General features: G+C 46.2%; 1 protein-coding gene across 1 annotated transcript in view; it reads right to left on the bottom strand.

Moving 5' to 3' along the window:
- Positions 1-19603, bottom strand: part of Cpn1 (carboxypeptidase N subunit 1) — a 36548-nt gene extending 16945 nt beyond the window's left edge. The window contains exons 1-5 of the mRNA XM_052714027.1: positions 17442-19603; positions 12464-12660; positions 6719-6874; positions 3015-3200; positions 695-806 (exon numbers count right to left, since the gene is read on the bottom strand). Of these exons, the coding sequence (XP_052569987.1) occupies positions 695-806; positions 3015-3200; positions 6719-6874; positions 12464-12660; positions 17442-17664 (874 nt within the window). The 5' untranslated portion in view covers positions 17665-19603. The remainder of the gene's footprint in view (positions 1-694; positions 807-3014; positions 3201-6718; positions 6875-12463; positions 12661-17441) is intronic.
- Positions 19604-20006: the final 403 nt, after the last annotated feature.

Raw genomic sequence — 20006 nt, 5'->3', positions numbered from 1 at the left:
CAGAGGAAGGTTCACAGCACACATTTATCCTAAGCCTGTCCCAGGCAAGGTGCAGGGAAGGGTTGGAGACAGGGCTGGGCGGGGTGGGGGAATGGGGCAGGGTGCACCTGCTGCTAGAGTTCCCCGACCTTTGGTTATGAAAGGCCAATGCCCACGCAGGTTCCTGCTGTGGGGAGTTGGTAGCCCTAGTAGAGAGAGGCCAGCCCCTCTGCTCACCTGCTGCTGTCTGAAGCCTACCTCTGTGCTGCTTTTGAAAACAGAGCATTTAGGAGCCAGGCGTTTCAAGTGCTTTACTTAGAGCATCAAATCCATGAGTTGAGTGTGTTACCTGGCTTTAGCTAGAGATGGGAAAACCAAAGCGCAGAGGGGCCATGGGACTAGCCTGAAGCCACCTAGCTGGTACACAAGCAAGATGAACTCCAAGCTGATTGAATCTCAGAGACCACACCCTTCACCACTAGGTCTCGTTACTTTCTTCCTATGCCCCAGCAGATCAGGGCACAACACACTAGTTTTACAAGACCACACATGATCCCCCACCCGCCTTGGTCTTTTAGGATCACAAATAGGCTATTAAATGTCAGCTTGGGAGTTCTCCATTTCTCCATTTCCCCCGTGAGGTGCAAAATTCTATAGTATTCCCTGTGAGTCCCTGAGAAGGAGAAAAAACGGCCGTTCCCAGGACTCCGCTTACCCTTGCTGAGAGAGTACCAGGATGCCCCGTTGGTGATACCATCTGGGAAGTAATCGCCACAGTTCCAACCTTGGTGCATCCATCCGTGTGCATAGGAGTAGACCTTGGCCAGCTGGAGGAAAGACAGGAAATGACTGAGAGCAATCCCATCTCACACAGTGGCAGCTCAGACTCCGAACTAGGGGACGCCAAGGGGCAACGTGATACGCAGAGTGCATTATATGCTTCAGTGCAAGGAAGTGTGACCAGAGATAAAGGAGGAGGTGATGAGGTGGTGGTGGTGATAGTTTGTGTGTGTGTGTGTGTGTGTGTGTGTGTGTGCATGCGTTTATGTAAGCGAGCACGCACAATTCGGACTGCAGTTAGGAATTCTGGATTCACTCTTTTTTTTTTTTTTTTTTTTGGTTTTTCAAGACAGGATTTCTCTGTATAGTTTTGGTGCCTTTCCTGGATCTCACTCTGTAGCCCAGGCTGGCCTCGAACTCACAGAGATCCACCTGGCTCTGCCTTCCAAGTGCTGGGATTAAAGGCGTGCGCCACCACCAACTGGCCCCTGGAGTCACTCTTGACCTCCTTCTCTCTGCTGGGTTTTTAAAGACAGAGTCTCACTCTGTTGTCCAGGCTGGCTTTGAACTTAAACCTGCCTCAGCATCCCAGATGTTGTATTGCTATAGGAGCCCTATATTCTGGTGTTTCCACTTTCTCGGGGATAAGTCTGTCACGTGCAAAGAAATGGATGACAACAGATCACACAGAAGGTCTTTTTCAGTTAGGCCATTTTCTAGCTGACTTTAATGAAAGAAATCAAAGAATGAATAAAATAGAAAACGTATATTTTGACAGATGAAAGATACGTGTTGGGAAGAGAGGCACATGCTTAGACTCTATGATCCCCATTATTCTTTAATAATTTTTTGCGGTTTTTTTTTTTTTTGAGACATCTGTTGCACGAATCCTAAATATCCTTATAATAAAACCCGGAGCCAGATAGTGGGGTAAATGCTGAAGGATCAGAGGAAACAAGGCACAGCCACTTCTCACCTCGCCAACTCCTCAGCCGAAAAGAGAAGATCCTGTCTCCACAAATCCTCTGACTGAATGCCTCTGAGTCCTCAGCGGAAAGGCTCTCTAGCTCCTGTCTCCTCACGCCTTATATGCCTTTCTCCGCCCAGCCATTTTACTTCCTATCACAACCTTCCTAGTGCTGGGATTAATGGTGTATGTGTTTCCCAAGTACTGGGGTTAAAGGTGTGTGCCACCCTGCCTGGCCTCTGTGTTTAACTCTGTGACTGGCTCTGTCCTCTGATCTTCAGGCAAGCTTTATTAGAGTACAACAAAATATCACCACAACATCTTTCCTTGGCTGGCCTGGAAATGGCTCTATAGACCAGGCTGGCCTCAAACTCACAGAGATCCACCTGCCTCTGCCTTCTAAGTACTGGAATTAAAATACTTAGACCACCACCATGCCTGGTCATTATTTTTTTTTATAGTAGTAGACAAAATGTTATTACTGGAGAAAAATAAATTAATTTACTGCCTTTCCAAAGTAAATTGGGGTCCTTCTCTGTAACTCATTGATAAATTATAATAAATATTACTAATGTTTTATTATCTACAGATATATTCATATTTTGTAATTTCGTTAATAAATTTTATTACAAAAGATTATGAACTTACAAAATACATATTATGAATATATAACTCTCTATATTCATCTTTTTAAAAAAGATTTATATGTGTGTGTCTGTGTGTCTGTTGCGTGTGTGTGTGTGTGTGTGTGTGTGTGTGTGTGCGCGTGTGTGTGTGTGTGTGTGTGTGTGTGAGTGCAGTTGCCCTTGGAGCCCAGAGGCGTCAGATCCCCTGGAAGTGGTTTTGAGCTAACAAACATGGATGCTGGGAACAGAACCGGGGTCCTCTACAAAAGTAGCAAGAACTCTCAGCTGCGGACCCATCTCCCCAGCCCCTGTTCTACTGTTTTATATTACTATTTAAATCTTAATTTGCATGGCTCATTTTTCATTAAGATAGACCTATTATCATAAAAGTGTAAGTTAGGTTTTCTCAGAATTCACATTTCATTCCACTAACTCTTAGCTTAAGTGTCCTTTACATCATAGCAATTATAAAATGTCTTCCTTTCGATTTCGTCATGCCTGGACTTATGGCCTGTCATCTGAAATAAAATGTGACTTACTAGACAGCCTCTCCCAAGCAGACCCTGTTTCCTGTAACTGTCTGTGGACCTGTGTATCTCTGACATGAATCTCCTCTCCTGAGCCCAAGTTCCCCTGCTGGGATGAGCTGCCGTTCTGCATACCGTCTGGAAGAGCTGGTCATCTGGTGTGGGGGAACTGGAGGTGCGATGGTGAGGACTTCGGAACCGATGCTCCAGTGACTTGTCATACGGGTAATTGGCCACCACAGCCCCGCCATGCAGATTGGCTGAGAGAACGAAGTTTAAGGAGCGAATCCACTGGATCACCACCCGGGTCTCGGGTTCCACCTGTGAAGACATGAGAAGTTGGCAGCCAAGGTGTGGCTGAGCTGCCACAGGGTTCCTCAGAGAATCCTGTCAGGAAGGAGCCTGCAGGAATTGTGAATCCCACTCCCTCCACCTCAGATATGAGAACTGGAGCTGGGAAACTTTGACCTTGGTGGTAACGATTTCAAAATTAAGTATATGGGACCCCTTCCCAAAGTGAAATATGTGGATTATAATGCACAGAATAGGTGGAAAGAGAGCCTCCAGGTTAGGAAGACTCTTCAGTCCATGTGACAGTGATGGACACTTTCAGCATGTGCACCCACACCCACAGAACACCAAGGGTAATCTCTAGTGGGACTAGAGAGTTTAGATCCTGAGTGTTGGGTCAGGTCAATATAGGCGCATTGATTGCAATTAATGCACCACTCTGGAATACGATGTTGAAGGTGGGGTCAGTGTGGTAACAGGAAGTGTTGAGAACTCTATATTTTTTTACTTAATTTTGGGAGAGAAGAGAGGGAGCAGGAAAGGGCAAAGGGAGGGAGAAGGGATGGGGGAGAAGGAGAACAAGAGAGCAGAAGGTTTCCCAGTTTATCCAGTGTAGCAAGGGCGGGGCTTCTAAGACATCTTTGCAAAAATCTAGGGTTCTAATAATAGAAACCACTTGCTTGAAGTAATGATTTCGGCCTCCTCTTCCCAACACATCTGCTGTACCATTTTAATGACACTCTGATCATATCTACGTTTCATGGATTAGACACACTAATTTCTACTGAGTGTTACTTTGCCAGTGACTGGCAGGATTAAGAAAGCCATGAACCCACCGGACCTGCAGCACAAAAGTCCAGTGGCCGGTGCTGTTCTCCTCACACATGGGCCTGTTTGGTGATCTCTTGGGGTCAATGAGTTAACAGCTCTTCCTGGACCAAAGGTCAGTCCCAAAGGGGACTGGCTGAGGGGAACTGGATCTCACACAAGCAGGACAGACACATCATGTGTGGGTAGGTAAGTTCCCAGCAATGTTTGGTCATTTGGTCACTGTGCAAAGTCACAGTAAAGGGATCACTGCTGTACACGTGATCTCTGTTGGAGAAATTGTCATTTTGTGGCCTGTGGCTGCAGGACCAAGAACTCAGGCCCTTTGATGCTCCACGTTCCAACAAGCCAGCTTCTGGTCACTCCTTTCCCTCAGGGCTCTTCTATCAGGAGCACAAAGGAGTTCCCATGTCATTTTTCCTCTTCAGAGCTAGGCAGAGGACTGAGGAGGAGGCTCATCTTGTCTTACGCAGAGAAACAAGTTTAATAATCAAAGCATGGGGGGGGGGGTGCAGAGACAGCTCAGCAGTTCAGAGCACTTGCTGTTAGCAGAGGAGACCCAAGTTCGGTTCTCAGCACCCATGTCAGGTCACTGCCACCTGTAACTCCAGCTCCAGAGGATCTGACACCCTCTTCTGGACTCGGAGAACACCTGCAGCTAACATGGACACATCCCCACACAGACACACAGACACACAGACCCTCACATAATTACAAAAATACAAATAAAATAAACCTTTCAAGAATTCAGAACATGGCTCACAACAATAATCCCAGCACTCTGGAGGCAGAGCAGGAAGAACGGAAGTTCAAGGTCATCCTTGTAAGTAAGTTTGAGGCCTGCCTTGGCTACATGATACCTTGCCTCAGGAAATAAAAAAATTACCTATGATAGTCTTCTGCCTACATACACTGAGTAGGACCATGTTATTTTTTACTTACTAACTGAGCCAAAAGGACAGCTGTACCCAGAAATCCAACATGTCAATATGACTTTTACATCATTTTTCTAAAAAGATTTTATTTTATTTTAAATTATGTGTGGGTATGTGTGTCTGTGTGGGGGTATGTCCACAAGGATACAGGACATCAGATATTCCTGGAGCTGGTGTTACAGGCAATTGGGAGCTGTCTAATGTGGGTTCTCTGTAAGAACGGTAGACACTTTGAAGCACTGCGCCCTCTCTCCAGCCCCCATCATTTTCAAGGGGGAAATACTGACCCTATCCACCCAGGAACGTCCAATGGAGAGGCCTCCCCCTGCTTTGTGTTCCTCTCCCCAGTCTCTAAGCTTCGATGTTCACAGATGGAGTGTCGGAGCCCTCCCACCCAGGAGAAAAGTCGGGGCTGACAGGGATGCTCCGAGAAGGCAGGAGTTACTCTCACCAGCAGCAGGTCCACACAGGGTGGGGCCATTCACACTACAGGGCTTGCCAGATGCTGTCTCCAGTTAGAGCATGGGAAACAAGGGGGGCTTTAAGATGCAAAAGGTCACATAGGAGGAAAGAGGAGGAGCCACGGGTTAGACACCATTCTATAGCTAACACTGTGAACATCCGATTGATTCATCACAAGTAGGAGAAACTTGTCTATAGAAGGCTGGAGCTTCCTGTCAACAGTCCAGTATCAGCAGAAAGAACGTTGGAAACATGAGTCAGAAGGTCTGCCTCTGTTTGTGCACGTGAGTGTGTACATGCTGGTGTGTGCACGTGTGTAGGGAGATCAGAGGTTGAAGATGGATGGCTTTCTTTTTCACTCTCCACCATATATTTACATTTTAAAAATTGTACTTATTTTGCGTGCATATGTATGTGCATGAACACACATACATGACAGCCTGATGTCAAGGTCAGAGGACAACCTGCAGAAGTCAGTTCTCTCCTTCCATCATGTGGGTTCTGGGAATCAAACTCAGGTCTTCAGGCTTGGCAGCAAGTAACTACCCACTGGGCTGTCTTGCTGGCCCTACACCTAGCATTTTGGCATGGGTTCTGGGGTTCAAACTCAGGTCCCCATGCTTGTAGGACAAGAACTTTACCAACTGAGCCATCTCCCCAGTCCATGCCTAGGTTTCAATATTGATTCTTTCAGTTATTACTTATGTAAATTTAATTTGACCTATAAATGTAGTAACTGTCAAACAGGGCTAATATTGGCTACTATTGCCTGCTGTGGGATGTCTTTCTGTATGCTGTGAATATGTGTTGCTCTGATTGGTTGATAAATAAAGCTGCAATGGCCTATGGCAAGGCAGCTTAGAGGCAGGCGGGAAATCCAAGCAGATATACGGAAAGAAGAAAGGAGAGGAGGGAGAGATGCCTAGCTGCCACCCAAGGAGAAACAAGATGCCAGCAGACTGGTAATGCCACGGCCACATGGCAAAACATAGATGAATAGAAATGGGTTAATTTAAGATGAAAGAGCTAGCTAGCAAGAAGCCTGCCATAGGCCATACAGTTTGTAAATAATATTAAGCATCTGAATGATTATTTTATAGGTGGACAGTCAGTGAGGCCTTGCTGCCTGGAGGGCTCTCTCTGTGCTGCCAGAGGGAAGAGTACAAAGAAGTCTGAGAGCTAACATTCTTCTAGGTAGAGTAACTGAGGAAGGAGCTGATGTTCAATTCTTGACAGTTCTCTTGATGTGAAGAATGCTTAGCATCCCGCAAGCAACTCCAGGTGCCGAGTTACCAGCTTCTGTTGCCAATTTTCATCTCCTACCTGACTTTTCCAGTTGTCTGGGAGGGGTAAGTGGTGGTTGGGGCCACCGTACTTCTCGTTGTAGTAGAAATAGGTGTTGAGGTCGGGGAAGTTGCGGTTCAGGTCCACTCCATTGGCGTTGTTCCTACCAACCAGATACCCAGATGTGTTTGGGCCCTGGGAGAAATGGAGAAACAGAGAGAGGAAAAGATGAGCATTTAAGACAGAACCCTATATTTCAAGAGTGTCATGTAACTTTTAAAGGTACTAACTACATTAGTTACTTTTCTGTTTCTGTGATAAAATACCATGACCAAAATCAATTTAAGATAAAAACGTTTTATTTTAGATTATGGCTCCAGAAAGAGAGAGGTGAGCGGAGAGAGGGTGAGTTTATAAAAATGGGCCAGAAAGTAGGGCATGGTTGACATGCTACCATGATCAGGGCATGGTAGCAGGAGCAGGAGGTTGGCTGATCATGGTTAATCATAGGATGGAAACAGTGGAAGAGATCAGTGAGGCTGTAAATCCTCAAAGCACACCGACAGTAATGTACTTCCTCTAGCAAAGCTCAACCTCCTAAAGGTTCCAACCCCTTCTGCCCAAAGCACCACCAATGAGGGATCAAGTGTTCAAACACATGAGCCTATGGAGGGTATGTCTCATTCAAACCAACACACTAGCTTAATTTATGAAATGATGTAGCATTATTGCCTTTCATGTATCCAGTGTCCCCCTTGGGTGGTTCAAATGTAGACACCATGAAGTTCTAGGGGGTCCCAGGAGACTCCTAACATAGCTTTACAGAATTGCTTAAGAATACAATTCAAGGCCGGGCGGTCGTGGCGCACGCCTTTAATCCCAGCACTTGGGAGGCAGAGCCAGGTGGATCTCTGTGAGTTCGAGGCCAGCCTGGGCTACCAAGCGAGTCCCAGGAAAGGCGCAAAGCTACACAGAGAAACCCTGTCTTGAAAAATGAAAAAAAAGAAAATACAATTCAATACATTTTAATATGCCCACAGAGTGGGAAAAACAACACCACCATCACGGTTATTCTAAAATCATAATTTCAGGACATTTCTGTCCCTGTAAAAATAAACCTCATTCCCACTCATGGTTAATTTATGAAATGATGTAGCATTATTGCCTTTCATGTATCCAGTGTCCCCCTTGGGTGGTTCAAATGTAGACACCATGAAGTTCTAGGGGGTCCCAGGAGACTCCTAACATAGCTTTACAGAATTGCTTAAGAATACAATTCAAGGCCGGGCGGTCGTGGCCGAGTTCGAGGCCAGCCTGGGCTACCAAGCGAGTCCCAGGAAAGGCGCAAAGCTACACAGAGAAACCCTGTCTTGAAAAACGAAAAAAAAGAAAATACAATTCAATACATTTTAATATGCCCACAGAGTGGGAAAAACAACACCACCATCACGGTTATTCTAAAATCATAATTTCAGGACATTTCTGTCCCTGTAAAAATAAACCTCATTCCCACTCATGGTTGCTTCTTATTTTCACCCCAGTGCTGAAAAGTCATATTCTGTATCTGTGGAAACAAGATGTGTACAAAATGAGGTAACAAGCCATGAGCCACGTGGCAGGCAGCAAGTAAAGGGACAGAAATGGGTTAATTTAAAATGTAAGAGCTAGTTAGTAACAAGCCTAAGCTATCAGCCGAGCTTTTATAATTAATAATAAGTCTCTGCATGGTTATTAGGAGTGGCTAGCAGGACAGAGCTGATTGGTGGTCCAGGAAAAAAACTCTGCCTACATGATGTATAGCAGGACGTTTTCTTTCCGGCTCCCCTGACTTCCCCAATGTTTCTGTTTCTGCATATCTTTCCTTTCTTCTCTCTTCCCTCTATGGTGGCTGGAATGATCCCATAAGTCTCTGGCTTTTGAATACTTGGTTCCAGTGGTGGCTGTTTGGGGACTTCTGTGGCTGTTTGGGGCTGTTTGAGGTGTGACCTTGCTGGAGAGAGGATGTCCCTAGGGGTGAGCTTTGAGGCTTCAAAAGACCCGTACCATTCCCAGTGTCTCTCTGCCTTCTGCTCTCAGGTCAAGATGTGAGCCCTCAGCTAACCCTGCCACCACGCCTTTGCTCTGCCATTATGGGGATTCTAAGGCTCTGAAACTGCAAGCCCAATTAAATGCTTTCATAAGTTGCCTTGGCCATGGTGTTTTGTCACAATAACAGAAAAGCAACTAGTACATCTATCCCCCTGTCCTTCCCTCCCTCATGAGACAAGGTTTTATGTATTCCAGGCTGGTCTTAAACTAGCTATATAGCAAGGATGGCCATGAACTTTTGATCCATGAACCACTATACCTGGTTTTGTTCTCCTTATAAGGGAATCAATAAAACTGGCTTTTGATTATGATTGTCTATAGATCCGTGTTTTAGACAGGGAAGTATATTTTTACAGGGGGTAGCCATTACCACAGAGGTTCATAACCATTCAAAGCGCTAAGAATATGTGACTGTTGATGGCTTAGCCTTAGATGGGACACCTGCTCCCCTTCCAAGGCTCCAGGGACACCGTGGAAGAGGTGGTGGGATGGAGGAGTGCTGTGGAATGCTAGCTCCCAGGCCTGACAACAGTTGTTGAATTCATGGACTCACACCAGCTGTGATTCCCTGTGTAAAACCTGCACAAGGTTGGGCTCCTCAAAACTCCCTAGACCCCACCCTCTCTGAGGATTTACAGACAGTTAATGGTTGCTAGGGGGAAGGGCTCCCAAGGCCCTGCCCATCCCTGAAGAGCTATTGACGGTCAATGGATACTGGGGAGTTCTTCAGTGGTCTAGCCACAAGTAAAGTGCTCATGTTCCAGTAACTGACCCTTCACGCATGCTCACAAAAGCAACCTTAATTAAACTCTGGGTCACACGCAGGAGGTAGAAAGGATGACTTTATATACATGTATGAAAATGTCACCAAGAAACCCTTACGTATAATTAACATATGCTAATGAAACCAAATTATGGAATAATAGGATTCTTATCTTCTGAGTAGTCTTAACCTTCTGGATCCCTTAACTTCTCTGTTCATAGTTCAGATTTTATCTTTATTTGTTCATGAATTCCCTCACCCACCTTCTCATTCATCCATCTAGCCAACCGCCATTCACTTAATTCACTTACGAATTGTCAATCCAAGGCCCTCAGACACTGGGGAAAGAGCTAAGTGAGATATTACTCTAGCCTCCTAGGAATTCATAGCACACTTGGGGGGCTAGACACATACATAAATAAACAGAAAGTGGTAACAGAGATGGGTTAAGATTACCACTAGTAGCCGGGCCTCTGTTAAGAGCACTTGCCTGGCATTCACAAAGTGTTCTGTTCAGTCCCTGGCACTGGTAAATAAATACCAGGCACGGTGGCATATGTTCAGAAGTTCAAGGTAATGTTTTGCTTCCTAGCAAGTTCAAGGTCAGCCTGTGCTACATGAGATCCTGTTTCAGAGTGTGTGTGGCGGGGGGCAGGTCTGTGTGTGTGCGTGTGTGTGGGGAGGTCATCAGAATTATTTTTTGTGTCACTGGAGAAGGGGAATAGTGTACACTACAGCCCTACAGATGAAGTGGGTAAAGCTCAAATTCTTGGCTGTTCCCAGAAGTGAGGTGAACGAACCTCACTTCCTATTGGAAACTCAGAGATGCCATTCAAATTTTCCCTAAGAATCTTTATCATTCTCCGCGTTTCCCTTTTTACATGGGCATCCCACTCACATTTTATTCTTAGACTGCACTGAAAACACGACATTTTTAAAAGTTCTCTTCAGTTACCTACATAATTTCTGCTACAGTGCAAACATTTATGGACTTCGGAGTTTGGTATGCACTTCTAAGCAGGGCTTTTCTCACTACTTCTTGTTCTGAGCAATGTAGCTCTTTTTTGTTTTCTTTTCTCTGTGTAGCCCTGGCTGTCCTGGAACTCACTTTGTAGACCAGGCTGGCCTTGAACTCAGAGATCCACCTGAATCTGCCCCTCAAGGGCTGGGATTAAAGGTGTGCACCACCACTGCCCGGCGGCAATGTAGCTCTTAACTGTCGATATTAAGAGCAATGGGCTTTATCAGTTGATTTTGTACATAACTGGTCCTTAGTCAGGCTGGCAAGGAGGGGCTTTCTGAGCAGCAGGTTGTGGGTTGGTGTCAGAGTGTTTACTTAGTGTGTGTGTGAAACTTCTGGATTTCATCTCCAGCAGAGCCAAAAAAAAAAAAAAAAAAAAAAAAAGGAAGAGGAAGAAAAGGGGGGGTAGAGAACAGGAGGAAAGAGAGGAAGAGGAGGGAGGGGAAGAGGAGGAACATCACCTAGCTGAAGGCTCCTAGGTTCCCATAAACAGAGCAAATGGTGTAATAGATTTCTATTGCTAAGCTGGACGGCTCTATCTACAACCATAATTCTCTCTACCCAAGCAATATCACGTTTTTCATAGGTTTGGGGGTTAGGGCGTGAATCACCAGGGAACCTTTGATTCTGCTTCTCTGCACGTGGCTTTAAAGTCTGGCTAGGCATCTCCCCGGGCAGACAGCTTTTCTCTGGGCAGTAGTCCTGGAACCTGCTAGGTCCTCTCTCAGATTCAACCAAGTTCAAGACCTGCTCCCTCTGATTAGGAACACACCAGGCAGGCAGAGAAGGGGCCACAGGGGATTTCTGCTCCCCCTCCTTTGTCTGTTGCAAAGGATGTGGGCAGCACGGAGTTGCTTCTCCAGCTTCCCTGCTGTGCACAGAGGACGCTAATGCAGGACAGGAGCCCTTGCTGGAGTTCTCCCTCCTCAAGGCCGGAGGCCTGGCAGGGCTTTCCATCGGTTCTCTCTCCCTGTGTTCAGTCGCTTGTCAGCATCCTGGCTCGGACACCCATTCTGCCTCCACTCTCCCCGCCTCAAGCAGATTTAAAATATACTTTAACGTAACCCTCCTTCTGTAAAGACATTTAGATACAGCTTTTAAAAGAATGCATGTGCTGTGTGGACGGCAGCCTGATGCCCAGGCCTTTCTGTGACGTTAAGGAGACTGAACTGGGACCCGGAAGCCACATTTCAAAGATCTTCCCCTGTTATTCTGACACAGGTCCACGAAGCAGCACCAGGGTTTAAAGGGAGACTTGAAGGCATGCTGCATTTACGTTAGGGAACGAAGGGCAGAGCGATCAAGCACGTTCCTGTGCATCTCACTGCAAAAACAATTCCAGAATAACGAACTGGAACACTGAGCACTGCGCCAGCAGCAGCGTGGACCCAGCCTCCCGCGCCTGAGTCAGGCGGGGCCTGAGTTTGAGACCCGCTTCGGGAGGCTGGGGAATATAGTTCAGTTTATATTAACTCGGCTAGCATGTTTAGTTTAAAGCCTCGATGGGTTAAAGGGGTGGGAGGGAGAAGAATCATCTAGAATTAACCTCCCACCCCAATATCGGGGGAAAGTGTGTGCTCTTCTGCTAAAGGGACAGGAAGGTGGGTATGTGGTAACACCCTCGCACGTCTGCAGTGTTGTACTGGTTGGCGGGACTGGGACTGGCGTGGAGGGCTCTGAGGTTCAACCAGAGCCCACAGTGGGGCACTTCAGGGATGCTAACGTTTTAACCCTTTGCTTCTGCCTTTCCCTGCACCCCAGCTGTTTTACCCTTCTCTTCCCTCTCCCCCTTCCCTTTCCTCCCCTCCCTCTTTGTACTGACATTTACAAAGGGACATGGGACACACTGTCCACTGACTCATTTCACAAGACGCCGTTAGTCTCTTCTGTGCCTTGCCCTTGGACAGCGTACCTGCGCGGCAGCCACCTCGTAGCCGTCAGGGTTCATGGAAGGCAGGATGTGAATGCGCGTGTCCTGGATGAGGCGCAGGATCCGCTGGTTCCGGTTCCGGAACTCCTCGCAGAGGAACTCCGACAGCTGCAGGAGCAGCTCCCGGCCTAGCACCTCATTTCCGTGCATGTTCCCCACGTACTTGACTTCCGGTTCCACTGGAAACAGAAGCACAACCCAGCTCTTGAAGGGGCAGGCAGGAAGACCACGAGTTCAAGGCCAGCTTTAGCTTACATAGTGAGTTCCAGACTAACCTAAGACTCACAAGATTGTCTCACCCCACTCCACCATATCGTCCCCTCCTCCATAAATGAATGAATGAATGAATGAATGAATGAATGAATGAATGAATGAATAAATAAATAAATAAATAAATAAATAAATAAATAAATAAATAAATAAATGGAAAGAAAATTCAGGCTTTCCTTATGTCTTTAGGTCTTTCCCAGAAACCCCTGAACCCCTTCCGAATAAACTGCGATTGGAAAAGCTATAGAAATCCATGTCTGGGATAATAACACCACCATGTATTGACCCCCCAAGTGTACTAGCTGTTCATGTCATTATTGCTAACCTTCACAGAGAACTTGTGGAGCAGGTCCCACAGCCTCAGCGTGAAGGAGAGTGAGTGATAGAAGATGCTAAGTAACTTGTCTGAGGCTGCCTGTGTTAGAGGTCAAAGACCAGGGAGCACTCAGGACTATTTGGAGGAGCGCACGCATAAAGACACACCCAGAACACTGCTTGGACACCAGCCTTTCTGGGCCATGGCATTTCCCCAAAACCTGTCTCATAAAGTACTCTTGGTCCTAGAACAGGCTTCCCTGTTGAAGATGTAAGTTGTTTGGTCTATGGGGCTCTGGAATCCCTTCTTCAGAGCCAGAAAGGCATGTCTTGAGGCATGAGAGAAAGGAATCGCCTATTGCCTGGGTCCTTATTCTTCCCTTTGGCCACATTAGCTGTTAACAGACATCAGAAGTGAGAGTCTGTGAAAACCTCTAGAGCAGCGGTTCTCAACCTTCCTAATGCTGTGACCCTTTAAAATAGTTCCTTATGTTGTGGTGACCCCCAACCATAAAATTATTTTCATTGCTACTTCATAATTGTAATTTTGCTACCGTTATGAATTGTAGATATTGGCTATGCAGGATATCTGATATGCGACGCTGTGGGGCCTCAACCCCCAGGCTGAGAACCACTGCTCCAGTGTCACGTGAGACAGCTGTGCTGGGCTCTGAACAGAAGTTCCTGCTGATGCTGCCTTCTTTCCTCCACAGCACACTTCTGCTTCCCTGCTGGTCGACTCTTCCTCTGGGTCCCTTATTTCCTCGCTGTCCCCACAGTCCGGTTCAAACACGGTAAGTCCATGTCACCAGCTTAAGCTCTTCTTGCTAGAAGTGAGTCCTTTGTGGCCTTCCCTTTTATGGTACTTATTGTTCTGGGCTCTATCTACACAGGCACATACATGTCCTGCTTCCTTTATGGGACCTAGTATTAGCCAAGTAGATGATCTTAACACACCTTTAGAAAAAAAAATCCATCATTATTTATCTTAGTGTTCCTGTATATAACAAGCCTCTCTAAAAGAATGCCTTCAATCCACAATGATCATATTTTTAAAAATAATATGCAGGCCCAGTATAGTGGTGCTTGCCTTTAATCTCAGCACCTGGGTGTCAGACAGGCCGATCCCTGTGAGTTTGAGGCCAGCTTGGTCTACACAGCAAGTTCCAGGCCAGCAGGGCTACCTAGAGAAACCCATCTCAAGAAAAATATCATTTCATTTAATACGTATTCTATTGTTTTAATCTTTTTCTTTCTTTCTCTCTTTCTCTCTCCCTTCCTTCCTTCCTTCCTTCCTTTCTTTCTTTCTTCCTTCCTTCCTTCCTTTCTCTTTTTCTTTCTTGTTTGTGTTTATTTGTTTGTTTGTTTGCTTGAGACAGGGATCTATCTCTATGTAGCCTTGGACTGTCCTGGAACTTGCTATGTAGAGCAGGCTGGCCTCACAGAGCTCTTCCTGCTCCTGCTTCCGAGTGCTGGGAATAAAGGTGTGCACTGCCACTCGTAGCCTCTTCCTTCCTTCCTTTCTTTTTTTTTTTAAGGAAATGTTTGTGATAGTAAATAGCAGGTATTTGTCTTCGGGAAAACCAAATTTGGAGAATCTGTTTAGTCTCCTCTCTTAGTTATCCAAAGCAATGGGAGACTCGGGCAGAGGAGCCGCTGGTCTGGTTCACACAGCATTGTGCTGTGTGTTTAGTGGGAGCTCACCAGCAAGCCCTCTGCTTCTTATTTCCATAGAGACAGAATACAACCATTTCCCATAATAAGCACCGCACCGCCGGCGATTACTGTGGCTCGAACTCTCACACCTTCACACCTGCATCTTCATAACCCATCTCCCACTTAGTCAGTCTTCCTGCATCTGTGTGAATCCTTAGCAGCCATGCTCCCAATCAGGGGCTGATAAAACTTCTGTAAAGGGCAAGGAGGGGCTTTGTGGACAATGTTATCACTGTCACAACTACTCAACTCTTTCAGTAGAAGCCAGCACAGATAATTTGAGAGCAGATTGAATGTTATGGTGTTCCATGAAACTTCATTCACCCCGACAGGGAGATAAGTGGGATCAGAACATGATGTGATATCCACAAAGAACCAATAAAAGTTAAACAAACAAACAAACAAAATGAACTAAAAAGCCCATTCACCAGAGCAAGTGGCTGGTCCTGAGGCTGCGATTGTTGGCCTCCATCCCAAGTCATCTTTAAAGTCAGAGTGCATCACTTTTCTGTCTAAAACTCTACAGCAGTATCTCACTTTGCTCAAAGTAAAGGCCAAGATGGGTCCCCCTGCTTCTAAGTCCCGAACAAGCTCCCTGGTGCCCAGTGCTCTCAACCACCTGACTCTGACCTTGGTGCCAATTGTGCTCTGGCTCCTGGGGGCTGCATTTTCTTTTCCTTAGGCTGCCATGCCCTCCCCCTCAGAGACCTTCAGATCTCTGCTCAACACCACCTCTGCTAGAGAAGCCTGTGGGGCACCAGTGACCTCCTCTACTTCCCTCTCAATTGTCACATAGCAGGACCATCTCTCCTTCCTGTTTAAGTTCTTGCTACAGAACTTACTCCATCTGACATACCAAGCATTTGCCCAGTGCCCCATTTATTGATGGTCTTAGTCTGCTATAATTCAGGCCTAGTAAGGAAAAGCCTGTATTATTCTTTGCTGTATTTCTAAAGCCTATAAAAGTGCCAGCATGCCTGGCTGGAAGTTCTTTTTAATAAGCATCTCCCACTCTCTTTCCTTCTGGTTTATTATTTAATCATATGTGTGTATGTATGGGTGTTCCATAGAGCCCAGAAAAGGGTATCAGATCCCTTTGAACTGGAGTTACAGGTGGGTGATCTGCTGGGTGCTTGGAACCAAACTTGGGGCCTCTATAAGAACAGCAAGTGCTCTCTTGACAGCTGAGACATCCCTACATCCCCAACAAAAGTTCTTCTCTCTGGCAGGCAATGGGGAACTATTTGTGGAATGGAGGGATGTAAGGAGCAAATGAAAGAACTGCTGACTCAGGGGGAAAGAGGGATCCCTGAGAGCCAACATTGTCTGCAACAGCCTCAAGGAAGGCCTTGAGCCCTAGAGGTAGAGGAGCACCAGGAAGGGGCGTGGCCTGAAGGGGCGTGGCCTGAAGAGGCTAACCTCATAAAGTCCATCAACAGCCTTAAGCTTCCACAATATGCATGTGATCTGAGTAAAAGCAGGTGCTTGCTAGGCAAGACCCTAATCCCAGGGAACCACATCGTTCTTCTTGAGCTTTCTCTGTATAAAATTGGAAGCTCTCACTGTCAGTCTCCATTGCACCTGTAAAGCAGGAGTGCAAGAAGACTGTATGTGTAATGAAAGAAATGGTCTGGCCTCTCCCCGGCAAGTGAGAGGGTTCAGAGAATGGTCATCTTTGGATGGGAGACCCATTGGGAGTGTCGTGCAATGATTGAAAGCAAATTATAATGCAGAATGGAGCAGGGCTGGGGTATGGGAGGGAGAGACAGTCTGAAGGAGGAACGGACATAAGTCATGTGATTTAACTCAAATGTCACCATTGTTGGAAACAAAGCAACAAGAGACATTATCCAAGTTCATCAGTGTGTGAGCAGTTAATGAAGCCAGACAATAGCATGTCACACAACCAAGAATGCCATAGAGGGTCATTCATTGACACAGAGTGAAAAGACACTTGCCTTTGAGAGGTAGGATTGACTATCACGTCTGGAAGGAGCGATATCAAGCCATGTAAATAAGAGTTATCCTTGAGTGTTTGGACTGTGTTTCAGTTTGTTATTTTTTTCCTTATCTAATTTCTAGTTTTTTCAGTTGGTTGGTTGTGTTTCGAGATGGACTTTTTTTATGTTGCCTGGCTGGTCATGAACTATTTTTGAAGCAAACATGGATTGCTTGGATAACAGAAGCAAACTAACAAAAAAGAAAACGAATATCCCAGCCTCTAAACTCTCTCTAGGACACCATGTTGGATCACTGCCCTTCCTGGAAGAGATCTGCCTGGACCCTCGGGAGAATGAGGAGGTCAACCATTTCTGCTATGTTCACAAGCTATTGGATCCTGATAGAAGGAATAAGAGAAAAAGACCAGGGGTGTGAGGGAAGAGAGGGGAGGCTGGAGGGAACAGGAGGAAGACACCCTTTACCCCCGAAGTTTTGAGCAAACAGAACTCAGGAAGGAGGAATGCGCTGGAGCCTGAACTGGGGTTGCAGCTCCCCAGGTCCCAGAGAATCTTGAGAGCCAAGTAAGACGGCCTGCCTTCTCAGGTGGAGGAAGAGGTAATGCATTGTATATGGAGGTCTCTTGCTGCACCAACCACCACCTCTGGATTTGTAGAAGGTGTTAGTTTCTCAACACGCCCCAGAACCACTCAAGACTTACAGGCCTCATGGATCCCCGGGTGGTCGCTGAACTCCAGCACGTAGAGGTACCTCCCCTTCACGCTGCGCCCGATATTGTAGAGCCGCGTGATGTCCGGGCATTGGTTGTGCACCTTGTATAGCGTCCGCACGAGGTCATCATAGCGGTGGTGACGAAAGGTCACAGGGGCGACTAACTTGGAGAGAAGGAGGAGCGGCAGGAAGGCTGAAGGTAGATCTGGCATCTCACCGAGCTTCCCAGCGGCTCTGCAACGTGCCTTCCCGTCTCAGGATGCAGAGCCAAGAGCGGCCAGGCCTGGCCTCGCACCTGCCACACCTGCAGAAGACTGGGGACCGGCCTCTGTGACTCTGGGAATTATTTCTGAGGTCCTGGGATAGCCACGATGCTCCGCGGGCTCATGTCTCTTCCTCTCTTAAGCCTAGAAAACCTTTTGGGAGGTTTCTGCGCATCCCCACTTTGGGATTCTGGCTTACTGATTAACTGGACTGTAAACAGGCCTCAAGAAACAGCTGCTTATAACCCTTTGGTGCCCAGGGGCTTTTAAGAGATTCGGCATGTACTTGTTACAACTTACAAAAGGGGCTCTCTGTTCCCTTTGGCCGCACCCCACCCCCTGTGCCCCATTCTGAAGCACCGTTCTGTCTTGTCCTCCCCACTCAAAACCAAAACAAATTGAGAAAATGAGGCACATGCTTCGAGCAAGCAATTGGAGATCACATATTTGATAATGTGGCTATAATTAATACATTATGTATAACAAAACGATAGGAAGACAGTCCTATTTCAACACTGTCAAGGGACAGTGGCTTTCTGAATAGGACTCTGACAGCTGAGGAAATTAGAGTAATAATTGGCAGATGTGATTGCATCAAACTAAAAGATTTCGCCATAGCGAAGAGTATCGCCCACAGGGCAGGAGAAAATGTTTGCCAGATATTAATCTAATAGAAAATTAATATCCAAAATGTAAAGAACTTGGAAAATTAAACCCCTGCTGGAATGCACTGGTACACACCTATAATTCTAGTACACAGAAGCTGGAGGATTGCTGGAGTTTGAAGTCAGTCTGGTCTATGTAGTGACTTCCAGGCCAGCCAGGGCTAGCTGATCAGACCTTGTCTCAAAAACCCCAAATAGGGGCTAGAGAGATAGTTTAGCAGTTAAGAGCAAAGGCTACTTTCCAGAGGACCCAGGTTTGAGTCCTGCACCCACATGGTAGTTCATAACCGCCTATAACTCCAGTTCCAGGGGACCTGATAGCCTCCCCTGGCCTCCACAGGTATGGTACCACAGTCATGGTAACAGACAGACATGTGGGCAAAACACCCACACACATAAAATTTAAACAACAGTATCTTAGGGTTTCTATTGCTGTGAAGAGATACCATGACCATGACAACTCTTATAAAGGAAAACATTTAATTGGGGGCAGCTTACATTTTCAGAGGGTTCGTCATTATCATCATGGTGTGACATGGTGGCGTGCAGGCAGACATGGTGCTGGAGAAGGAGCTGAGAGTCCTATATCTTGACTCAAGGCAACAGGAAGTGGTCTAAGATACTGGGCATGGCTTGAGCATATAGGAGACCTCAAAGTCCACCTCCACAGTGACACACTTCTTCCTACAAGGCCATACTACTCCGACAAAGCCACACCTCCTAATAGTGCTACTCCCTATGAGCTTATGGGGATCAATTACATTCAAACTACCACAAACAGCAACAGTAAAATTAAACATAAGAACAAATAGTGTAATCAATGAGTAAACGAGCTGAATAGACACTTTTCAAATCAAGATGTTAACATCTTTAATCATGAGGAAAATGCAAATGAAAACAAGACGGAAAGTCTGTCTTGTAGATGTAACAGTCTTATTAAATAAGAAACACAGAGCCAAATGCAGAGTTAAAAGCCCAAGAGGTCAGAGCAGTAGCTAAGAGCTGAGACTAAAACCCTTTCTTACCCCTCGATGCTGCTGCCGTCCATCCCCTCTGAAAGAGACCTACTTCCTGTGTATGTCTTTTTATTGACTTTCTGTTCTGCCTTCTCATTGGTTGTAAACCCAACCACATGACCTCCTCATCATTGCCTGTCTTTATAGATCTCTAGGCCTTCTATGGTTAGTATTGAGATTAAAGGCGTGTGTCTCCATGCTGGTGGTGTCCTTGAACACACAGAGATCTGTCTGTCATGTGATCGGGATTAAGGGCATATGCTACCACAGCCAGACTTCTGCTATGGCTTGCTATTAGCTCTGACCCCCAGGCATTTTTATTTATTAACATACAAATAAAATCACACTTCAGCACAAATAAAATATCACCATACTGTCTCACTCCAGTCAGGATGACTAACATCAAGAAAAGAGCAATGCTGGTGATAACATAGAGAAATATAAATCAGTCCCCAGCCATTCTGGAGATAAGTATGTGTTTCTTACAAAAAATTAAAATCATGTCATATGACCTGGCTATCACACTTGGGTGTATGTCCAAAGGAGTCTAAGTCAGCCCAACAGGGTGAACCCTTTACACCTGTGTTCACTGTGGCTCTATTCACAACAG

Source organism: Peromyscus californicus, unplaced genomic scaffold, assembly GCF_007827085.1.
Source record: "Peromyscus californicus insignis strain IS unplaced genomic scaffold, ASM782708v3 Scaffold_4__1_contigs__length_199733344, whole genome shotgun sequence".
In the NCBI taxonomy this organism is placed as follows: domain Eukaryota; kingdom Metazoa; phylum Chordata; class Mammalia; order Rodentia; family Cricetidae; genus Peromyscus; species Peromyscus californicus.
The sequence above is the reverse complement of the archived record's forward strand: the minus strand, read 5'-3'. Positions and strand labels throughout refer to the sequence as shown.